At 43.3% G+C, this 24,523-nt stretch overlaps 1 protein-coding gene across 2 annotated transcripts in view; it reads left to right on the top strand.

Moving 5' to 3' along the window:
* ADAM22 (ADAM metallopeptidase domain 22) overlaps positions 1-24,523 on the top strand; it is a 661,757-nt gene that overhangs the window by 441,355 nt on the left and 195,879 nt on the right. For both annotated transcript variants that reach the window (XM_030199706.1, XM_030199712.1), the window contains exon 14: positions 12,063-12,114. In XM_030199706.1, the coding sequence (XP_030055566.1) occupies positions 12,063-12,114 (52 nt within the window). The remainder of the gene's footprint in view (positions 1-12,062; positions 12,115-24,523) is intronic.

Genomic DNA, 24,523 nt, shown 5'->3' with positions numbered 1-24,523 from the left:
GGAGAGACAGAAAGACACAGCAGGCTTTAGTAATATGAGAATAATCAGTAATTGTTTATTACATTTACCAATCAGGAATACAATTAGAATACATAATATAATTAATTCTCATATGAGACAGCAACCGGGACACAAATGTGACCTCTGACATTAGCTCTCTGATTGCCTCTGTCCATGATTCTCCTTTTATACCCTTTTCTCTCATAGGCTAGTATTGGAAGTACAAAGTCAGCATATTCTAGTAAATTCTAACATATTCCAGCATATTCTAGTAAATTCTTTCTTACAGAAGCAAAGTTCTTCATAACATGTTTGCTTATCATAAGTAAGGTCAGTAGGTTATCCTACTTTGCAGAAACCATCTTCCCAGCAACCAAAGTTGTGTTTCTTCATTATCTGCTTTCATGGTCAGCAGCAAATTTCCCTTACATTACTACATTCATGTACAATATTCTCCTGCCACACATATCTCTGTTATGACTCCATATCTGCCTGTCTCTCCAACAGAAGGGCAAGTTGACATGAGATTCACATTCTTTGCAATTCTTATTATTTAGCTTCTCAGTGACTCTTAACCTGTTCATAGCCTGTTCACAGAGGCCTAGCTTTGCTCATAATTCTCAGTTACTGTTGTAAAGTTATTTTATGGTTCATGACCTACATGTCCCATATAAACACTACCTCTTCAAAAAATTCTATAACTAAAATAAATAAGCTATCAATGTCCTTTCTGCTTCCTAATTGTAAACCATTATTGTAATTTCCAACCAGAATGTAAATTGTAAGCCACTTTGAACCGTAACCTATTTTTGGATAACAATGGGTTACCAGAATAAATAAATAATGACTTCAAAATGTGGGGAAAGTGTGCAGAGCATGGCTTGTGGAATTCTTTCCAACCCCTCTTCATGGAAATGCATGTGTGTATTGGGAAGGGAGTTGTGTATATGTGTGTGTGTTGATACGTGTACATTCTTTCTGTGTGTCTGTGATCATGAGAGGGGAAGGCAATTTGAAAGGTGCAACTTCTTAATCACTATTACAGTGAATGAGTCTATGTTTACCGCAGCTGTTGGAACTACTTCGCCTATAGAAATATATTGGATTTTTGTTTTGGAGGGGGTTAATTTCTCTTCTGTCCTGTAGCACATTTAGAAATGTCACTTCTACAGCACAGAAACTTCCTCCAGATCAAATCCTCCCTTTCTGTGAATAGAGCTGCTTTCCAGTGCTCTACCCTCACTGCCTTCATTGGCTGGATCCTAGCTTTAATTTCTGGTTCTAGTTACAATGGAAGCAGGCAAAACAGGGTTAGTCACCTGTGGAGGGAGGCAGGATATGGAGGGAAAATGAGAACTGCAGATAGAGATTTTAAACTCTGAAAAATATCCAGATATATTACCTATCCTATTACTTTCTAGACATTAATGTAAAAGTCTGTAAACTTCTGAGAAATACCAGACAGATCAACTTCCTGAGTCCTGAGCATGTCCCACAAGGCCTCCCTAAACATGTGAACACAAAGGGCCCTGTTCACTAAGCCATGCTATAGGCGCACTAGCGTTTTTAGTGTGTGCTAAAAAATTAGTGCACGCTAACACTAGAGACACCCATAGGAATATATGGGCGTCTCTAGTGTTTAGTGTGCGCTAAAAATGCTAGCACACCTTAGTAAACAGGGCCCATAGTATGTGCAAAGTTTGTCAGTGGCTTAATCTGGCCCAGCCCATGGCATGATAGAAGTAGTTGAGGGGGATTACTTTTAAGAGTGGGTCAATTTGTGGGGTGATGGTTGGGGTTAAAGGTAGGTTGGATGGTGTTGTGCCTGTTGTGGATAGGGTAGGTTTTGGGAGTGGGATAGTTTGCAGGATGATGGAATAGTTGTGGAGGGTTAGTTTTTGGGAATGGAGCAGTTTGCAGGGTGGTAGGTTAGTTGGGGGTAGGGCCGTTTACAGGGTGGTGGGGCAGTTGGGAAAGTAGTTTTTTGGAGTGGGGAAGTTACAGGGGGTAGTATTGGGGGATGAGGCATTTTCAACGGTTGTGGACAGTTACAGGAGATATTTTTTGGGGGGATGGGACAGTTTGGTGTGGTAATTGTGGCGGTAGTTTGTGGGTTATGAAGGCAGTTTAGGGGAGCTGGGCATTTGCAAGGAAGATAGTTTTGGAGGGTGGGGGAAGTTTGAGGGTTAGGAAAAGTGGTGAATTCCACATACATAACATAAGCACATAAGTATTGCCATACTGAGAAAGACCAAAGGTCCATCAGGCCCAGCATCCTGTTTCCAACAGTGGCCAATCCAGGTCACAAATACCTGGCAAGATCCCAAAAAAGTACAAAACATTTTATACTGCTTATCCTAGAAATAGTGGATTTTCCCCAAGTCCATTTAATAATGGTCTATGGACTTTTCCTTTAGGAAGCCGTCCAAACCTTTTTTAAACTCTGCTAAGCTAACCGCCTTTACCACATTCTCTGGCAACGAATTCCAGAGTTTAATTACACATTGAGTGAAGAAAAAGTTTATCCAATTCAGTTTAAATTTACTACATTGTAGCTTCATCGCATGCCCCCTAGTCCTAATATTTTTGGAAAGCGTAAACTGACGCTTCACATCTACCCATTCAACTCCACTCATTATTTTATAGACCTCTATCATATCTCCCCTCAGCCGCCTTTTCTCCAAGCTGAAGTGCCCTAGCCGCTTTAGCCTTTCCTCATAGGGTAGTCGTCCCAATCCCTTTATCATTTTCGTCACTCTTCTCTGCACTTTTTCTAATTCCACTATATCTTTTTTGAGATGCGGCGACCAGAATTGAACACAATATTCAAGGTGCGGTGGTACTATGAAGCGATACAAAGGCATTATAACATCCTCATTTTTGTTTTCCATTCCTTTTCTAATAATACCTAACATTCTATTTGCTTTCTTAGCCGCAGCAGCACACTGAGCAGAAGGTTTCAATGTATCATCAACGACGACACCTAGATCCCTTTCTTGGTCTGTGACTCCTAACATGGAACCTTGCATGACGTAGCTATAATTTGGGTTCCTCTTTCCCACATGCATCACTTTGCACTTGCTCACATTAAGCGTCATCTGCCATTTAGACGCCCAGTCTCCCAGTCTCTTAAGGTCCTCTTGTAATTTTTCACAATCCTCCCACGATTTAACGACTTTGAATAACTTTGTGTCATCAGCAAATTTAATTACCTCACTAGTTATTCCCATCTCTGGGTCATTTATGAATATGTTAAAAAGCAGCGGTCCCAGCACAGACCCCTGGAGAACCCCACTAACTACACTTCTCCATTGAGAATATTGAACATTTAACCCTACTCTCTGTTTTCTATCTTTTAGCCAGTTTTTAATCCACAATAGAACACTACCTCCTATCTCATGACTCTCCATTTTCCTCTGTAGTCTTTTATGAGGTACTTTGTCAAACGCCTTCTGAAAATTCAGATACACAATATCAACTGGCTCCCCTTTATCCACATGTTTGTTCACCCCTTCAAAGAAATGTAGTAGATTGGTGAGGCAAGATTTCCCATCACTAAATCCATGTTGGCTTTGTCTCATTAATCCATGCTTTTGAATATGCTCTGTAATTTTGTTCTTTACCATTTTGTCTGGCACCTACGTCAGACTCACTGGTCTATAATTACCTGGATCTCCTCTGGAACCTTTTTAAAAAATCATCGTTACATTGGCCACCCTCCAATCTTCCGGTACCACTCTCGATTTTAAGGATAAATTACATATTACTAACAATAGCTCCGCAAGCTCATTTTTCAGTTCTATCAGTACTCTGGGATGAATACCATCCGGTCCAGGAGATTTGCTACTCTTCAGTTTGTAGAACTACCCCATTACATCCTCCAGGTTTACAGAGAATTCATTAAGCTTCTCTGACTTGTCCGCTTTGAATACCATTTCCGGCACCGGTATCCCACCCACATCTTCCTCGGTGAAGACTGAAGCAAAGGATTCATTTAATCTCTCTGCTACGGCTTTGTCTTCCCCGATTGCCCCTTTTACTCCTTGGTCATCTAGCGGTCCAACCGATTCTTTTGCCGGCTTCCTGCTTTCAATATACCTAAAAAAAGTTTTACTATGTGATTTTTGCCTCCAACGCAATCTTTTTTTCGAAGTTCCTCTTAGCCTTCCTTATCAACGCTTTACATTTGACTCGACATTCCTTATGCTGTTTCTTATTATTTTCAGTCGGTTCCTTCTTCCATTTCTGAAGGATTTTCTTTTAGCTCTAATAGCTTCCTTGACCTCACTTTTTAACCACGCTGGCTATCGTTTGGTCTTCCATCCTCCTTTTTTAATACACGGAATATATTTGGCTTGGGCTTCCAGGACGGTGTTTTTGAACAGCATCCATGCCTGATGTAAATTTTTGACCCTCGCAGCCGCTCCTCTAAGTTTATTTTTCACCGTTCTTCTCATTTTATCATAGTCTCCTTTTTTAAAGTTAAATGCTAACGTATTTGATTTCCTGTGTATACTTACTTCAAAGCTATTATCAAATCCGATCATATTATGATCACTGTTATCAAGCGGCCCCAGAACCATTACCTTCCGCACCAGGTCATGCGCTCCACTAAACTGCCTTGCCTTTTTCTCTAACTGCTACATTTCACTCTGAGTTTCTGTGCTGCAGAAGCTGGAAGTCCTTTTCCCATAGAAATGCATGGGGCCATGTATTTTTTGGGAGGGGCTCATTTTTCTGGAACCCCTGGTCTGATGTAGCCTATGTTCGAACACAATGTGTATTTTTACAGTTTTATCCAATTTTCATCCTGTTCTATTAATTTTTCTATGCTACAGATACTAGAGCTCCTTTTTCCATAGAAGGGCCCTGGACCATTGTTTTTGGGGGTAAGAGGGTTATTTCTTTGGAACCCCCAATCCTGTTTGGCCCATTTCCACGCTCATTGTATCTTTATATTATTTTGACCTTTAGGCCAAGTGTCATCCTATTCTAATTTTCAGAGAGTTATTTTGCCACAGACAGACATTCTTGACCCATTTTACATAGGGGGGTCTTTTACTAAGACACGCTAGCGTGCGGTAAAAATAGGCACATGCTAAACGCTAGAGACACCCATAGGAATACATTGGCGTCTCTAGCATTTAGCGCACGTTTATTTTTAGCACGCTCTACAAATGCTAGCACACCTTAGTAAAAGACTCCCATAATTCTTTCCAAATGTTGTTGGATTGGAAAGCATAACAATGAATCTAATAAAGCCAGATTTAAGATTTTCATAGTAGGATTTGCAGTCCCATAATACTGCACACACACACACATATACACCCCCTTCTCATAATGTTCAATATCTACCTCAATTACAGTAAATGGCAAAAAAAAAAAAAGAAAGAAAATCCACAAAATGTGTACTGACATTAACCAAAAGTGGATTAAAAGATTCACACAAACCTTTTAATCTAAAGTTCAATTACCTAAAGCAGAAGAAAAAGATCTCGGAAATCACAGAGGACGTCTTTTTATAAGGCACACTCACGTTTTTAGTGCGCGCTAAAATTGTGGGCACGCTAAACGTTAAAAACGCCCATAGGAATGCATAGGCATCTCTAACGTTTAGCGTGTGTACAATTTTAGCGCGTGCCAAAAACTTAAGCGTGCCTTAGTAAAAGACTCCCTACGTTTTTACCAACTCTGGGGCCCTTTTACTAAGACACTTAAGCGTGTACGCGCTCACAATGTGCGCCAAAATGGAGTTACCGCCAGACTACCGCATGGCTCTTGTGGTAATTTCACTTTTGGCGCGCGTCCGATATGTGCGTCTGAAAAATATTTTCTATTTTGAGGCTTGCATAATGGACGAGCACCAAGTGGCATTTGTTGCACTTAGGTCATTACCTCCCGGTTATCGCATGAGTCTTTACCACCAGGTCAATGGCTGACAGTAAGGTCTCAGACCCACAATGGATGTGCGGCAATTTTCATTTTGCCGCACGTCCATTTTCAGAAAAAAAGGCCTTTTTTACAGGCGCGCTAAAAAATGGATCGGTGCATGCCCAAAACCCGTGCCTACACTACCGCAAGCCATTTTTCAGCCTGCGTTTATAAAAGGACCCCCCTGTGAATCATGGATTGAGATAATTTTCCTTAAGTGAATTAATTATTCATTGGTTAAAAGATCTCCTTCCTGCCTTTAATGTGTTACCAGTAAGCAGGTTCAACTTTAATCCAATTTTTAAGGAAATGTTTACCAATTTTTTTGTCAAGAAAATTTTTTTAGCAATTCTTGTAGGGGAATAAAGCAGCTATATATATATATATATATATATATATATATATATATATATATATACAGTGGTGGAAATAAGTATTTGATCCCTTGCTGATTTTGTAAGTTTGCCCACTGACAAAGATATGAGCAGCCCATAATTGAAGGGTAGGTTATTGGTAACAGTGAGAGATAGCACATCACAAATTAAATCCGGAAAATCACATTGTGGAAAGTATATGAATTTATTTGCATTCTGCAGAGGGAAATAAGTATTTGATCCCCCACCAACCAGTAAGAGATCTGGCCCCTACAGACCAGGTAGATGCTCCAAATCAACTCGTTACCTGCATGACAGACAGCTGTCGGCAATGGTCACCTGTATGAAAGACACCTGTCCACAGACTCAGTGAATCAGTCAGACTCTAACCTCTACAAAATGGCCAAGAGCAAGGAGCTGTCTAAGGATGTCAGGGACAAGATCATACACCTGCACAAGGCTGGAATGGGCTACAAAACCATCAGTAAGACGCTGGGTGAGAAGGAGACAACTGTTGGTGCCATAGTAAGAAAATGGAAGAAGTACAAAATGACTGTCAATCGACAAAGATCTGGGGCTCCATGCAAAATCCTCACCTCGTGGGGTATCCTTGATCATGAGGAAGGTTAGAAATCAGCCTACAACTACAAGGGGGGAACTTGTCAATGATCTCAAGGCAGCTGGGACCACTGTCACCACGAAAACCATTGGTAACACATTACGACATAACGGATTGCAATCCTGCAGTGCCCGCAAGGTCCCCCTGCTCCGGAAGGCACATGTGACGGCCCGTCTGAAGTTTGCCAGTGAACACCTGGATGATGCCGAGAGTGATTGGGAGAAGGTGCTGTGGTCAGATGAGACAAAAATTGAGCTCTTTGGCATGAACTCAACTCGCCGTGTTTGGAGGAAGAGAAATGCTGCCTATGACCCAAAGAACACCGTCCCCACTGTCAAGCATGGAGGTGGAAATGTTATGTTTTGGGGGTGTTTCTCTGCTAAGGGCACAGGACTACTTCACCGCATCAATGGGAGAATGGATGGGGCCATGTACCGTACAATTCTGAGTGACAACCTCCTTCCCTCCGCCAGGGCCTTAAAAATGGGTCGTGGCTGGGTCTTCCAGCACGACAATGACCCAAAACATACAGCCAAGGCAACAAAGGAGTGGCTCAGGAAGAAGCACATTAGGGTCATGGAGTGGCCTAGCCAGTCACCAGACCTTAATCCCATTGAAAACTTATGGAGGGAGCTGAAGCTGCGAGTTGCCAAGCGACAGCCCAGAACTCTTAATGATTTAGAGATGATCTGCAAAGAGGAGTGGACCAAAATTCCTCCTGACATGTGTGCAAACCTCATCATCAACTACAGAAGACGTCTGACCGCTGTGCTTGCCAACAAGGGTTTTGCCACCAAGTATTAGGTCTTGTTTGCCAGAGGGATTAAATACTTATTTCCCTCTGCAGAATGCAAATAAATTCATATACTTTCCACAATGTGATTTTCCGGATTTAATTTGTGATGTGCTATCTCTCACTGTTACCAATAACCTACCCTTCAATTATGGGCTGCTCATGTCTTTGTCAGTGGGCAAACTTACAAAATCAGCAAGGGATCAAATACTTATTTCCACCACTGTATATATATATATATATATATATATATATAAAGCATTTCCCATAATGACACCTACCTGCTTTAGGTAATTGAACTTTAGATGAAAAATTTAGTGTGAATCTTTTAATCCACTTTTGGTTATTGTCAATATTTACCTCAAGCCACTAGCTGAGCTGATTCATTTGATGGACACTGTGTCATGCTTGAATTCCTAGGCTTGATATACAGCACAGCTTTACCTGGAGGCTTTTCAGCAGTGCTCATAGCGCACTGTAGTTAGTGATATGATAAAAACCCTATTGAAATTCCCAAAAACTAAGATGTTGTCTTAAAATGAGAAGTTAGAGAATTCAACCTTTGTTAAACCTAAGGTAAATTTTTATAGTGTGATATGCATGTGACTTGCATACATTTAGGTGCCCTTTTACAAAGGCGTGCTGAAAAATGGCTTGTGGTAGTGTAGGCGTGGGTTTTGGGTGTTCGCCAATCCATATTTTTAGCACACCTGTAAAAAAGACTTTTTAAAAATTTTTTGCCGAAAATGGCCATGTGGCAAAATGAAAATTGGTGCGCGTCCATTTTGGGTCTGAGACCTTACCGCCAGCCATTGACCTAGTGGTAAAGACTCACACGGTAACCGGTCAGTAATGACCTACGCGCGCCGAATGCCTCTTGGTGTGTGTCCGTTACTTGTGCCCGAAAATAAAAACTATTTTTCAGACGCGCGCATCAGACACGCACCCAAAATGAAATTACTACAAGAGCCACACGGTAACTCCATTTTGCCATGCATTGGGCAGTCGTAGATGCTTACATGGCTTAGTAAAAGGGCCCCTTAGTGGCAATAAATGTATAGATATCATCATAGAATATATGCCTATAACTTTACATGGATGTTGTATCCACAGAAAGCTACACCTGCTATTTCTATGGTAACACTTACATTTAACCTATATGGAAAGCAATTGAATATGGCCACTATTACAGGCAGCACCACAAGCTACCCGGTTACTACTGGGTTAGCGAGGGAGCCCTTATTGCCACCTCAATGGGTGACGTTAAGTGGTTCCCCCCCCCTCCCGCACGGCCACGCATTAAGTGAAATCTTGCATGGCCATGCCTTTTTTCAGCCTTTTTACACACTACTCTAAAAAGGGCCTCAGCTCGCGACAAAAACAGCCCCCCACCACTAGCGCAGGACCCTTTTTACCGTAGCTTTGTAAAAGGAAACCTTAAAACAGTTAAATTTGGCCATGTAATGATTTACACAGCCAAAAATAAGTTGGTCCAAAGGCCAAATTTGCAGTACTATATGCTGACAAAAATGCACATAGTTTTTGCTGGGGTGGGATTTTGGCAAAACACAGACCGATTAACAATTTATGTGCATATTTTGTAAAGACACAAAGAGGCATATTTTCAAAGCACTTTGGGAGGCTAAGTTCCATAGGTTTCTATGGAACTTTGGGAGGCTAAGTGCTTTGAAAATGAGCCTGAAAGGGACCTATGGCAACAATTATTTAAATTGGCGCATCATTTTAGGCACCAAAAAGGGACACACCAATTCTATAACATCATAAAGGTGCACCTAAGCCATTATAGAATATTAGCGCATTGGTGAGCCCAAAAGTAGGCTTGCCCATTTACGGTAGGTCAATGGCTGGCGTAAGTGGGCACATCAAAGTGTGCCATGCAATGCACGAGATGTGACAGTGTGGTTGTTGTTTGGTCACACACCCCAAACACGTCCATGTTCTGCCCATACATATGATTCACTGACAGTTGCGCACTAACCCCCAGATTCTATGTAGTGCACTTAGATTTAGGTGCTGAAATCGGCATGGATTCTATAACACCACGCATAACTTAATTGGCTTAACACGCTAATGAGCACTGATATCAGCATTTAACAAGCAATAGTGAGCACTAATTGGCACTGATTAGAATTTAGGCACACAACTTGCTAAGCATATTATGTAAACTAACGCGCGCAGGCAAAAAGGGGCGTGGTTATGGGCATTTTGTGGGTGTTCTGAAATTTAGGTGCCTATTTATAGAATATGGCCCAGTGTGCCTAAATCTACGTGCTAGGATTTATGCCATGTTTTAGTTGGTGTAAATGGATGCACGCAGTTTTAGGCGCTGAAATATCAAGTAAGCTTATTCTATAATCGGCAACTCAATCTAGGTACTGATTATAGAATATGCTTAGTTGGCACTGATATCAGCACTGATATTTTAGGTGCCATATATAGAATCTCCTTCTAAATGATTTAGGCACACTCTGGCTGATATTCAGCTGATGGTAAACAGTGTTTTTTTTGTCTGCTGCCAGTGCTAAAACTGGAAATCTGATGCCGGGCCCTGTGTGGGCTTAGGCATTGAATTTCTGTTTTTTTAAAAAGCTGGCTAGCTCACACCCAGTTAAGTCAAAATTCAAACTTAACCGGCCATGGGCTAACGCAGTGGTTCCCAAACCTGATCCTGGAGGCACTCCAGCCAGTCAGGTTTTCAGGCAATCCACAATGAATATTCATGAGAGAGATTTGCATGCACTGGTTCCACTGCATGCAAATCTCTCTCATGAATATTCATTGTGGATATCCTGAAAACCTGACTGGCTGGGGTGCCTCCAGGATCAGGTTTGGGAACCACTGGGCTAGCACATAAAGATAGGACAGCTATTTATGTGCTCTTAATTATATGCTAATCATGGCCGATTAGCTCTGAATATTGGGAGCTAACTGGACTCCGCCCCTGAAATGCCCTGGAATGCCCCATACGTAGCTAGCTTCCATTTGGCATTAACCAGTCATTTTCAGTGGCATTATTAAGTGCCGCTGAAAATGACCAGATAGCTGCATACAAATAAGTTAACTGGTCAGAGGCCATTCCCGGCTAGTTAACTCGCTTTGAATACCAGCCAGCATGTTTATAAAATGGTGCCTAGTGTTTACATTTGTAATTGCCAATTAATGGTGCTAATCATGCACGTAAGCACTACAAATCTATAAACCGAGGAGGTCTTTTACTAAGCCATGATAGCGCTTTAGCTTGCAGTAGAGATCAGCTGTCGGTAGACGCCAAGATGCCCATTATATTCCTGGGTGTGCTAATTGGCGCCTAAATATAGATGTCAGCTAATAGAATTGTCTTTAACATTTCTTTAGAAAATAGGCCACAAACAGACACCTGCTTAAACTTGCATGCTAGGCAACCTGTTAAAAAAATTACCCTCAACATCCAATTTATTTGATATACTACAAATATCAAGAGTCTAAGTGGTTTACAAAGTTGAGTAAATATCAGAAGGGAGGGGGGGCAACAATTACAACTGAACTGCAAGATAAAGGGTGGGGAGGGTTAGAGGGCCCAATATTCAGCTGGCGGTGGGTATCATGTTTGCTGGCCTCTGGCGGCTGTAAACCCGGATATTCAATGCTGGATTATTTCGAGTGACTGGCATTGAATATCTAGGTTTATTTTGGCCGCTAAAAATTAACTGGTTATGTCAATATTCAGCGCTAACGGGTTAACTTTTTAGCAGTCAAAGATAAGCCTGTTATTTAAGCAGCCTTTTGACCGCTTAATATAGCTGGTTTGGCGCTGAATATCTGTGTCTAACTGGCTATGTTGCACAATATAGCAAGTTAGCGGCTAGCCCAGTGGTTCCCAAAACTGGTCCTGGAGGCACCCCAGCCATTCAGGTTTTCAGGATATCCATAATGAATATTCATGAGAGAGATTTGCGTGCAGTAGAGGTGGGGTGGGGGGAGGAGGGGGAAAAGACTTCTTTTAATGTAGGTCCTGGCTCAATATTCACCAGGACCTGCATAATTTTCTTTTGCGGGTCCTAGCTGAATATCTGCCAAGGGCCCTCATAAGCTCTGTCAGCAAGCATGCCCTCATTTAGCCCCCAATAGTGCCAGTTCCCAGACATGGCTGGCATTGACTATTGGAGGCTAAAGTAGCCGGAGATGGTAGATGCTTAAAAAAACGCTCACTGCCGTTAACTGAATATTGGGGGAGATTGTAGAAAGTAATTTAAACATAGCTTGTAAATTATAGTATTAAAGCTTGTTTTAGACAGTTTAAAATGTGTAAAAATCTAAAGGGATATGCATATTATATTTCTTTCAGGTGAGTGCAAGTGTGAGGACAAATGGTCTGGATGCATAATGGGAGACATTGGGTAAGATGGTGTTTTTTGCTACCTCTTCTAAATAATAGCTGAATTTATTATTTATAAACTCTGGATTTTATTTTTTTTCAGTTGATCTCTTTTGGGTCAATATTCAAAGTGATTTAACTGGCCTGCTGTTTGGGGCTAACTGCTAATTTTCAGTGGCACTTAACTGGTTAGTGCTGCTGAAAATTAGTAGTTAGCCCCAAACCGAAAACCAGCTATTTGAGGGGCATTCTGGGGTGGAGTTGGCACTTGGTTGGTTAAGTGTTGATATTTAGCACTTACCAGCCAAGGTCACCACATAAATAGGACCACATAAAAGTCAGTCCTGTCTTTATGTGGTGGCCTGTAGGTGGTTAAATACTGAAATTTGACCTTAATCGGCTATGGAAGTAGTTCCCAAACCTGGGGCCCTATTTACTAAGACGCGCTAGTGTTTTTAAAGCATGTACAATTAGTGTGCACGCTAACCATGTAGGCACCTGTAGGGATATTGTAGGCGTGTACACGTTTAACGCGCGTATATGGTTAACGCAGAGCTGCCAAGTTACCCATTCCAGGAGGGAGACTTTTTGTCCGGTCCTGGTTTTAAACTTATATCCCAAAGCAGTGTGGGGCTTGTAGTCCATGATTCTGTCCATTGAAATCAGTGCTGCAGGTCCCATAATGCACCAGGATGAGGTTGGCAGAAATCCAGGACCGGCCAAAATGTCTCCCTGCTGGAATGGGTAACTTGACAGCTCTGTTAACGCTCGTTAAAAATGCTAACGCACCTATAATGCGGCTTTGTAAACAGGGCCCCTGGTCCTGGAGGCACCCAAGCCAGTCAGGTTTTCAGTATATCCACAATGAATATTCATGTGAGAGATTTGCATGGACTGCCTCCGCTGCATGCAAATCTCTGTCATGCATATTCGTTGTGGATATCTTGCAAACCTGACTGGCTGGGGAGACTCCAAGACAAGGTTTGGAAACCACTGGGCTAAGGGTTAGCCAGCTCTGCAAACATGAAAATTTAGTTCCAAAGCCTGGATGTGGCCTGGCATTGAATTTCCAGGTTTAATGTTGCTGAGTGTCTGCAAAACATTGATCACTGCCAGCTGAATATCAGGTCCTTTTTAATATAATACTTTGATTTTATTCAAACTGTATCCAGTATTATCTTTTTAGGCAAGAAAGGTGTCACATAAGTGCATTCACTCTGCAGTGCCTCTCTCCCCTGTTATCTCTCCCTACATTCCTTCATGGGAACTCTGTTTATTGGGTAAATCTCTCTTAATCTGTTCCCTTCTCCTCCACTGCCAACTTCAGACTCTATCCCTTTTATGCCTGGAATAGACTTCCTGAGTACATTAAGCTCCAGCTCTGTCCATCTTCAAATCTTGGCTAAAGTCCACCTTTTTGAGGCTGATTTTAACTCTAATTCCTATTCACTTGTTCAGTACCCTATTCACACCTTAAGTAATTCCCTTATCCCTCTGTCTTGATTACTACTACTACTAATCATTTCTATAGCACTACTAGATGTACGCAGCGCTGTACACATTATATACAGGTATGTTCTCTGTCCCTAGAGGGCTCACAATCTAAGAGGTAGATGCACTAAACGTTTTTCATCGTTAAATGAGCCCTCAGGGAAGAATTTCCTATCCTTTCCATGCACTTAAGCCTATTTTCCGACGACAGTAGCAGCTAACGAAAACGGAATGGAGATGAGCAATTAGTGTGAAAACCCCATTGAAACGACATGCACTAACCTTTTCCGATTGCCTTTACGCAGGAAAAAGGCAGGAAAACTAACGAGAGGTCTGGACCTCTCGTTAGGACAGCTCCGTGGCAGGAAAAAGTGTTAAGTGAAAAAATAAACAAACTTTGAGCCAATCCCAGCGCATTAGCAGAGCTAAAAGCGCTGTGATTGGTCCAAAGGACCTCAGAAAACACATAAAAAAATAAAAATAAAAAAAGGATCGGGAGGGGGCAAGGGCGCTCATCAGGAGCGTCCTGTACGGACGGCCTTGCCCCCCCTCCCACACTTTCCGCCGCTCCCCCCACCCCGAAAAAGCAAACTTCTAGAAGCCCCTGCCCCCCTCCCTTCCTCACTACTCTGTCACCTCAGCTCCGCCTCCCGACATCCTCCGTCCGCGCCCCGCCCCCTTTTGGGGTCGTCGCCGCCATTCCCCTCCTCCATCGGGCCCCCCTTCCTCTTACCGGGCCCGTGCAGCGCCTCTCTCCTCTGTCCGAAGGCGCTGCACGGGCAAGAAGAACGCTGAATCAGCTGATGCCTGCCTTCGCCTAGCTTCGATAGAGCGTCTTTCTCCTCCTGGGCCCGCCCCTGTCTGACGTCAGTAACCTACGTAGGTTACTGACGTCAGACAGGGGCGGGCCCAGGAGGAGAAAGACGCTCTATCGAAGCTAGGCGAAGGCAGGCATCAGCTGATTCAGCGTTCTTCTTGCCCGTGCAGCGCCTTCGGACAGAGGAGAGAGGCGCTGCACGGGCCCGGTAAGAGGAAGGGGGCCCGATGGAGGAGGGGAATGGCGGCGACGACCCCAAAAGGGGGCGGGGCGCGGACGGAGGATGTCGGGAGGCGGAGCTGAGGTGACAGAGTAGTGAGGAAGGGAGGGGGGCAGGGGCTTCTAGAAGTTTGCTCTTTCGGGGTGGGGGGAGCGGCGGAAAGTGGGGAGGGGGCAGGGGCTGCTAGAATTTTGCTTTTTCGGGGTGGGGGAGCGGCGGAAAGTGGGGAGCAGCGGGGGGGGGGGGGGCAAGGCCGTCTGTACAGGACGCTCCTGATGAGCGCCCTTGCCCCTCCCGACCCTTTTTTTAAATTTTGTTTTTATTTGGGAGCCATGTGCTTGCGATTTGACTGTGTTTTGACTGTTTGTGGCATGCGCAGAGCAGCTAACATAACGCTTGGCTGCTCTGCGCATGATTTGGGGGCCGATTAACGATGTGTATTGTGATTCTTTGATACATTGTACGTTTCACTACCGATCTCAGCATGTGTGACTTTTTTTTTTGGTGCATGTTTCGTTATTTTAAAATCGTTAGGGACTTTAACGATTTAGATTTTTTTACGTTTGGTTGCTGCATCTGCCTCTAAGTTTTTGTACATGAGGCAATGGAGGGTTAAATGGCTTGCCCAAGGTCACAAGGAGCTGCAGTGGGAATTGAACCCAGGTCCCCAGGATCAAAGTCCGCTGCACTAACCACTGGGTTACTCCTCCACTCTAGCTTGTGGAAGGGTACAAGCTAGTTGGGTGAGTGAGACTGCTGAGAGAGGGAGGAATCGAGCCTGAACTGGTTGACAGGTTAGGTGGTGTCATTTCAGGAGCATGGAAGACCCAGGTATTTTTGCTGGTGAAATTCCATGCAAAAACGTTTCTCAAAGAATGAAGCTAATCAAGAAATGTATTAAGTTATGTCCAATAAAAAAGGTATCATCTTATTTTCTTTTCCATGTTTTATTTTGTTTGATTTCTATTGATAACCTTTAAGAGTGGACTAACACGGCTACCACACCTCTCTATCAAAGAATGCAGAATTTTAGAAAACTGTGCACCAACATTAAACATTTAAACATTTTTGTGCAGAATTTTTGGTTGAATTAAGCACAAAGAGTTTTGAGGTTAGTGGCTTCATAAAAAAACAGTAGGTCCTGTTTACAGCTGTGCAGTGACATACTAATATGCCTTGTTGGTAATATTAATCTCTATGGAGTCTTTTTCCTAACAAGGGACATTAGCACATTTTGAGAAATAGACTCAAAGGGGGGGGATTCTATAAATTGTGCTCAGAAATAGTCACTGGAAAAGATTGGCACTAAGCGCTCTTCTAAAAATGGCGCACACCCTTTATAGAATAGCGCTTAGTACCAGTTCCCCTGCCTAACTCTGGGCACCAGACTTACACCTGCTCAAACCTGGTGTAAATCCTGGCGCCCAAGTTGGGCATGGAAATCCAATATTCTGCAACACTGCACACAACTTTTTGGAATGCACACGACTCGCTCATGCTCCTCCCATGCCTAATTTTGGTTAGCACCAGGGGCGTAGCCAGACTTCGGTGGGAGGGGGGGTCCAGCGCCTGAGGTGAGGGGGCACATTTTAGCCTCCCTCCCCGGTGCCGCTGACCCCCCCTCCACCATTGCTGACCCCCCTCCCTCTGCCAACCCTCCCCCGCCACCACTGTCGCCTACCTTTGCTGGCGGGGGACCCCCAACTCCCACCAGCCGAGGTCCTCTTCTTCCGGCGCAAGGCTTTGTTCTGTTTCTGTGAGTCTGACGTCCTGCACATTGTACGTGCAGGACGTCAGACTCACAGAAACAGAACGAAGCCTTGCGCCGGAAGAAGAGGACCTCGGCTGGCGGGGGTTGGGGTCCCCGCCAGCAAAGGTAGCTGACGGCTACGGCGGCGGGGGGGTCGTCGGCAGGAGGGGGGTCGAGAGGGTCATCAGCAGGGGAGTCCAGGGACAAATCTACAGGGGCCCAGGCCCCCATGGCCCCACGTAGCTACGCCACTGGTTTGCACACTTTGGGGTATAGGTGCTCAGCATTATAGAGTTAATGTCCAAATAAAGATAAATCAGTGAGCAGCACTAAATTTATATGTGCAGGGATCCAAAACACAAATTAGAAAAATTTTCCCAGCAACTGCAACATAGGTCATATCAGATTACATGTCACTGTTCTTCAGAAACATTCTTAACAACTGTAGCAGGATCTTCAGATATCACAGCACAGATACTGCATTCCAACAAGTTCTTTTACAGTACTGCGTAATCCTCATTGATCCCAAATTTTTATTTTCTTTTATTGCAAACTCATATCAAAAAATCAAAAGTCACTTAGCTTAGAAAAAACTGGAACCTCTGTTGACATGGCCAAGTTTCCATTTCTTTTTCGGAGAAACGGTGATATGTAACTGATATGACCTATGGTGCAGCATTATAGAATAGCATGCAGCTAGATGCATGTGCAAATCCTAATTGGTGCTAATTAATGTCAATAATTGGTTGTTAACATCCAAATATTGATGGATAACAGCTCGATAACTAATTAAGTGAAGCGCCATACATAGAATCCAGGGGAAAATATACTAAGCTTTTTTCCTACACACACAACTGGAAAAAACTACTAGTATATTAGTTCCTAATTGTGATGCTTTTCTTCAGTGGTACAGAAAATCAAAATTATTTATATTTAAAAAATGTATGCCAAGAGTTTTAGGTTTCCATTTTATTACATTTTGGCAGGGAACCCCCCCCCCCCACACACACAATATGTATATGAAACCACCAGATGGCGCTACATTGCTTTTCTTTCTACTTTTATTAGCCATTTGTGAGATGCTGAACCTAAGTGACTGTATTCATAGTAAACATACATAAACATAGTAGATGACGGCAGAAAAAGATCATTAAAAGATTTGAATGCACTGGTCTACCACATAGGGTCATTTATGGTAGGCAAGTGAGATTAAATCTTGTGATCAAACATGGTAGGGTGTCAAAGAGTAGTAGATCCCAAAACAGTATACTACATTTTATGCTGCTTATTCTAGAAATAAGTAGTGGATTTTCCTTGGGTAGAATGGAAAGAATAAGCTGATACCCGAGATACTGGGAAATATAGGACCCTTTTACTAAGCTGTGCTAAGCAATGGGCTTCATGGGTTCTTGCATGGAGTTTTCCCTCGAGCTAAGCCCATTTCTAGCATGACCGTAAAAAAGGGCTTTTTCCTATGTTTTATTTATGACCATGCACTAATGTTGGAATTAGCGCACACCCATAAAAAAAGTACCACCTGCGCACTTACTGCCTCCTATTTAGAAGGGCACTAATGGCTCCTGAGTTATGGACATGCTAGTCAGTTACTGCACCGGTGACATCAGCATGCTAGATGGTTAATGCATCCACCCCCCCCCCCCCCTTTTATAACCCTTCACAAAAAAAGTTGAAAAAATAAATACCGTGGGCTTAGCGCATGTAGATTCATTGCAGTGTCCCTAGGGTGCCAGGTTGGTGTCCTGGCATGTGAGGGAGACCAGTGCACTATGAATGCTGGCTCCTCCCATGACCAAAAGGCTTGCATTTGGTCATTTCTGAGATGGTTGTCCTTGGCTTCCATTATCGCCGAAAATCAGAAACGACCAAGTCTAGGGACGACCTAAATTTCAGGATTTGGGCGTCCCTACTACTACTTAACATTTCTAAAGCGCTACTAGGGTTACGCAGCGTCCCTGACCGTATTATTGAAATGAAAGATGGACGTCCATCTTGTTTCAATAATACGGGTTTCCCCGCCCCTCCATCAGGACGTTTTTCGAGGACGTCCTCAGCAAAACTTGGGCATCCCTTTCAGTTATGATCCTCAGTGTCCTTCTGTGGATTAGGAATTAGTTATTGGAAGAAAACAGAGGGTAGGGTTAAATGGCCATTTTTCTCAATGGAGGAGGGTGAATAGTGGAGTGCCACAGTGATCTGTACTGGGTCCGGTGCTTTTCAACATATTTATAAATGAACTGGAAAATGGAACAGATGAAGCGAAACTATTCAAAGTTGTCAAAATGCATGCTGATTGTGAAAAATTGCAGGAAGACCTTAGGAAACTGGTAGACTGGGCATCCAAATAGCAGATGAAATTTAATGTGGACAAATACAAAATGATGCACATTGGGAAGAATATTCCAAATTACAGTTACCTGATTCTAGGGTCTGCCTTAGGATTCAGCACTCAAGAAAAAGATCTAGGTATAATTGTTGACCATACACCCAGTGGGTGGCGGTGTCAGCAGCCGAAAAAGCAAACAGGATGCTAGGAATTGCTAGGAAAGGATGCAAAATAAGACCAAGAATATTATAACGCCTCTGTATCGCTCCATGGTGTGACCTCACCTTGAATATTGCGTTCAATTCTAGTTGCCATATCCTTCCAGTCCTCCCTATTCCTTGCCAAACAGGAATATTACTCTCAACTAACCAATTCTCTTGGCTCCAACCCTCGTCGCCTCTTCGCCACCCTCAACTCCCTACTTAAAGTGCCCTCCGCTCCCACCACTCCTTCACTCTCTCCTCAAACACTAGCTGATTACTTCCGCGAAGTGCAGAAGATAAACCTTGAATTCACTTCCAAGCCTTCTCCTCCCTGTGACTTCTTAACCCACTCCCTCAACCAACCCAACCTGGCCTCCTTCTCCTCCTTCCCTGAGATCACCGAAGAGGACACTGCTCACCTTCTTTCTTCCTCTAAGTGCACCACCTGTTTCTCTGATCCCATTCCCACCAACCTGCTTAACAACATCTCTCCTACAGTTATCCCCTCAATCTGTCACATCATCAACCTCTCTCTCTCCACTGCTACTGTCCCTGACACCTTCAAGCATGCTGTAGTCACACCACTTCTCAAAAAACCTTCACTTGACCCCACCTGTCCCTCCAACTACCGCCCCATCTCTCTTCTACCCTTCCTCTCCAAATTACTTGAACGCGCTGTCCACAGCCGCTGCCTCGATTTCCTCTCCTCTCAGGCCGTCCTCGATCCGCTTCAATCCGGCTTTCGCCCACTACACTCGACAGAAACAGCACTCTCTAAAGTCTGCAATGACCTGTTCCTTGCCAAATCCAAAGGTCACTATTCCATCCTCATCCTCCTCGACCTATCGGCCGCCTTTGACACCGTTAATCATAATTTACTTCTTGACACACTGTCCTCATTCGGGTTCCAGGACTCCGTCCTCTCCTGGTTCTCTTCGTACCTTTCCCAACGCACCTTCAGAGTATTTTTAATGGCTCTTCTTCCACCCCCATCCCGCTCTCTGTTGGGGTTCCTCAAGGATCTGTCCTTGGACCGCTTCTTTTCTCGATCTACACCTCTTCCCTGGGCTCGCTGATCTCATCACATGGTTTCCAGTACCATCTCTATGCTGATGACACCCAGCTTTATCTGTCCACTCCCGACATCACAGTCGAAACCCAGGCCAAAGTTTCGGCCTGCCTCTCTGACATCGCTGCCTGGATGTCCAACCGGCATCTGAAACTGAACATGGCAAAGACCGAGCTCCTTGTCTTTCCACCCAAACCCTCTTCTCCTCTTCCCCCACTTTCCGTCTCTGTTGACAACGCCCTCATCCTCCCCGTCTCTTCAGCCCGCAATCTCGGAGTCATCTTCGACTCCTCCCTCTCCTTCTCTGCCCATATCCAGCAGACAGCTAAAACCTGTCGCTTCTTCCTCGTTAATATTTGCAAAATTTGCCCATTCCTCTCTGAACAGACCACCCGAACCCTCGTCCACTCGCTCGTTACCTCTCGTCTTGACTATTGCAACCTTCTCACTGGCCTCCCGCTTAGCCATCCATCCCCCCTTCAATCTGTTCAAAATTCCGCCGCATGTCTTATCTACCGCGTGAATCGATACTCTCATATCACCCCTCTCCTCAAGTCGCTTCACTGGCTCCCGATCCACTACCATATACAGTTCAAGCTTCTCCTATTGACCTTCAAGTGCACTCAATCTGCAGCCCCCCTTTACCTCTCTACCCTCCTCTCCTCGTATGTTCCCACCCGTAACCTCCGCTCTCAGGACAAATCACTACTATCTGTACCCTTCTCTACCACCGCTAACTCCAGACTCCGCCCCTTCTACCTCGCATCACCTTATGCCTGGAACAGACTTCCCGAGCCCATACGCCATGTGCCCTCCCTGCCCATCTTCAAGTCCTTACTCAAAGCCCATCTCTTCTCCCTTGCTTTTGGCGCCTAACCACCTTCCCCATTCATGTCACCTCCACTGACTACATAGTTTATAACCTTTAGATTGTAAGCTACCTACATTGACTACCTAAGTTGTAAGTTACCTACACTGACTACATAGTTTGTAACCTTTAGATTGTAAGCTCTCTTGAGCAGGGACTGTCCTTCCCCATGCTAAACTTGTACAGCGCTGCGTAACCCTAGCAGCGCTATAGAAATGCTAAGTAGTAGTAGTAGTAGTAGTAGCATTTCTTTCTGGGGGATTGTTATCATGTAATGTTGCTAGTTAATTGGGTTTCTGCCATGTACTTGTGACCTGGATTGGCCACTGTTGGAAGCAGGATACTGAGCTAGATGGACCCAGTATGACTATTCTTATGTTCTTTTAAAATGACTGTTTATGCTGGACGTTTCCAGCACACAGACGTCCTTCGCATGTATTTTCAAACAAGAAATCTTCACATGTTTCCAATTCGAAAATACCTGTGAAATGGATTCCTGTTTTGAATGTTATGACCTGGACGTCCTTTTGAATATGCCCCTCCACGTGTGGCATGTTGCATTCTACCAGAGCCTGCTATAGCCCATTTATTTATGGATTGTTTCATTCTCTGTGGCAGAGGTGTTAAATTGGTCAGGTGGTGTGTAGTCCTGGAAGTTGCTTTAATGCAGCCAGCTCTTGTTTCAGTTTGGTGAGCTCCTCTTCCATAGCAGAGAATTGTAGACAGATGGGACAAGCTCTAATTCTCCATATGGTTTGCCTTATGTTGAAGGCACCACAGCTATTACATGGAATTAAAGTCATGCTGACAGGATGGAATGAGGTACCACAGGTGATTGCCAAGCAGCTAGATAGATGTTTTTTCAAGTGTTAATTGGTGTATTGGGAGTGCTATATAGGAAATGAAGGCTATGAGTTGGGAGAGAAATAAAGTCAGAAGAGAACCAAAGCAGATTCTGGCAGCAAATTTCCCAACTACTGAAGGAACAGAGGGTTTGTTTGTTTGTTTTTTTTTGCTTGAGAGATTTATTCCCAGATAGGAAACTCTGAGAACCCTGAGTGAAAGGAACAGTATAGGAAGCTGAAGGAAGAGAAAACGGTATAGGATTTAATACTAGACCCAACATCAAAGCCAGAAGTATTCAGCAAAATCAGAACTAACTTTCAGAGATATACACTGCTGCAAAGCACGTATGCTCCCAGAACTTTGTCCCAGGTTATTTCCAGCACCCAGGAAACGGCCCCTCCCTACTAGACACAGGTTCAAGTAAATAATGCCATTATGTCTACATATAATGGGGCAGTTTTACAAGCCTGCAATGTCATGCATATTATATAAGTGGTGCCATGCTGCAACTTTATTTTAAATTTGAAAGGAGAAATAAAAACATGGGATTATACAGAACTTACTCTCTTAAAAATCTGTCCATGGTTCTGAGATGGTGCAAAACCAGTCGAATTTTCAGGATTTCCCCAATGAATATGCATGAGATCTATTTGCATGCAATGCCTAAATTGCAAATAGATCTCATGCATATTCTTTGGGGAAATCATGAAAACCTGACTTGTTTCAGGACCAGCGTTGCCCACCCCTATTCTAAAATGACCTCCTCTGCTGCTCTCCAAAAGACCCTTTAAGGACAAGGCAAAGCTTCTGGAGCTTTCTGCTCCTTAAACTGTGAAGCATAGAGGTTGGCACTGGGTGAATATTAAGGGGTTGATATTTAAAACATTTTTTGGGGTAACTTTTGGACAAAACCCAAGATTTGAATATTGTCCCTGCTCAAGTTGGCCGGACAAAATTAAGCTAGATAAAAAGATACAGGTTTGGAAGCTTTCCTGGTAAGGAGCAAAACTTTATCCAGTCAGTGCTAACATTCAGTACTGACCAGATAAGACTAAATCGACAAGCTGGTGTGCACAAAGTTGACCTAAAGTTATTTGGTTAAAATTATCCGAATATCTACACTACTGACCAACTTCTGAATATTACCCTCCAGATATTTAATCCCTTAGAGAAAAAAATAATTTGCTACACTTTTTATGGGAATACGTTTTTGAGGTTTAATATATGCCAGTTTCTTATAAATGCAATTTAAATTGCATGTTCATTGATGTCTGAAGACATTCTAAATTGAGCTTCCCTTTGAAAATACTGTTTGTTATCAAGCTCTGAAATGTTTCTGTGGTTGTATTTCTACCTGCTTCTTCTTACTGTTACATTAGGTCCCAATCTATTACCCTCAGTCTTTTGAGTAAATACAATTAAGAAACTAGTTTCTTCAGAACATAGGAGATAAAAGAATGAGAAACAATAGAGTAGTTAAGTGTTCTTCTCCTTTAATTGATTTCAATAAATCTACCAAGTGCTTCTTTTTTACTATGCCCTTTCGTAGCCTTTGAAAAATGTTTTATTGTTGTAGTGGAACAACTTCTGATAAATTCAATTTAAATGTAGCTATACAGAAATGAAGCTGATGACATATTATGTGATAAAGAAAGGCCTGTCACATCCATTGAAGATAAATTTACTGGCATGTTTAGCAAAGTTTTGCTCAAGTGCAAACATCGGTACTATTTCCATGTCTTTTTTTTATGCACTGAAAAGAGGGGATAATGCTAGCTGCAAGTAATTTTTTCTGGCATCACTTCAAATCCTGAGTAAAAATGAGATAAAAATCCCTGTTTCCTTATATGTAATCAGTACTATTAGTTCAATAAATATTTCAGGGGGTAATTTTGATTAGTTCAGCTAGTCGAAATTATCCCTCGTAGACAAGATCCTGCTGACTAAGGGGCTGCATATTAATCTTCTTATGGAAAAGTCCATAGTCTGCTATTGAGACAAACATGGGGAAGCCACTGCTTTCCCTGGGATCGGTAGCATGGAATGTTTCCACTATTTGGGTTTATGCCAGGTGCTTGTGACCTGTATTGGCCACTGTTGGAAACAGGATGTTGGGCTAGATGGATCATTGTTCTGACCCAGTATGGCTATTCTTATGTTTTTATAGAAATGCTATGTCTAGGCACATTCATGTACTTGACCCAGATGTAAGTTCTGGTTCTCCGCTGGCTGCTTTTTGAGTTCAGGGGAAGAGTTTGGCTGGGGTGTAAGCATGAGCAGGAAGCACACACACCTCTGCAGGTCCATTTACTCCTGCTCCTGAGCTGGTGCAAATGTATGTGGCCGCATTGTAGGTTTAGATTTATTTACTTGATATGTTTATTTAGATTTTGCTCACACCTTTTCAGTAGTAGCTCAAGGTGAGTTACATTCAGGTACACTGGGTATTTCCCTGTCCCTGGAGGGCGCACAATCTGGAGGCCTTTTATCAAAGCTGTGGGAAAAAGTGGTCTGCAGCAGTGCGAGCGTGTCTTTTGGGTGCGTGCCGGGCCAGTTTTTACCGCATCCTGGATAAAGGGCTTTTTTTTAAGGGGACTGAAAATGCACGTGCGGTAAAATAAAAACCAGCTCATGTCCATTTTCAGCCTGAGACCTTATTGCCACCCATTGACTTAGCAGTAAGGTCTCACATGCTACCTGGGTGGTAGGCACGCAGCGCGAGCCTACTGCCATTTACCACTGGGTAAGTGCCACACAGTAGAAAATAGAAAATATTTTCTACCACATGTTTTCGGTGCATGCCAAATTCAGAATTACCGCCTG

The sequence above is a fragment of the Microcaecilia unicolor genome, chromosome 1 (genome assembly GCF_901765095.1).
Source record: "Microcaecilia unicolor chromosome 1, aMicUni1.1, whole genome shotgun sequence".
Taxonomy (NCBI): Eukaryota; Metazoa; Chordata; class Amphibia; order Gymnophiona; family Siphonopidae; genus Microcaecilia; species Microcaecilia unicolor.
The sequence above is the reverse complement of the archived record's forward strand: the minus strand, read 5'-3'. Positions and strand labels throughout refer to the sequence as shown.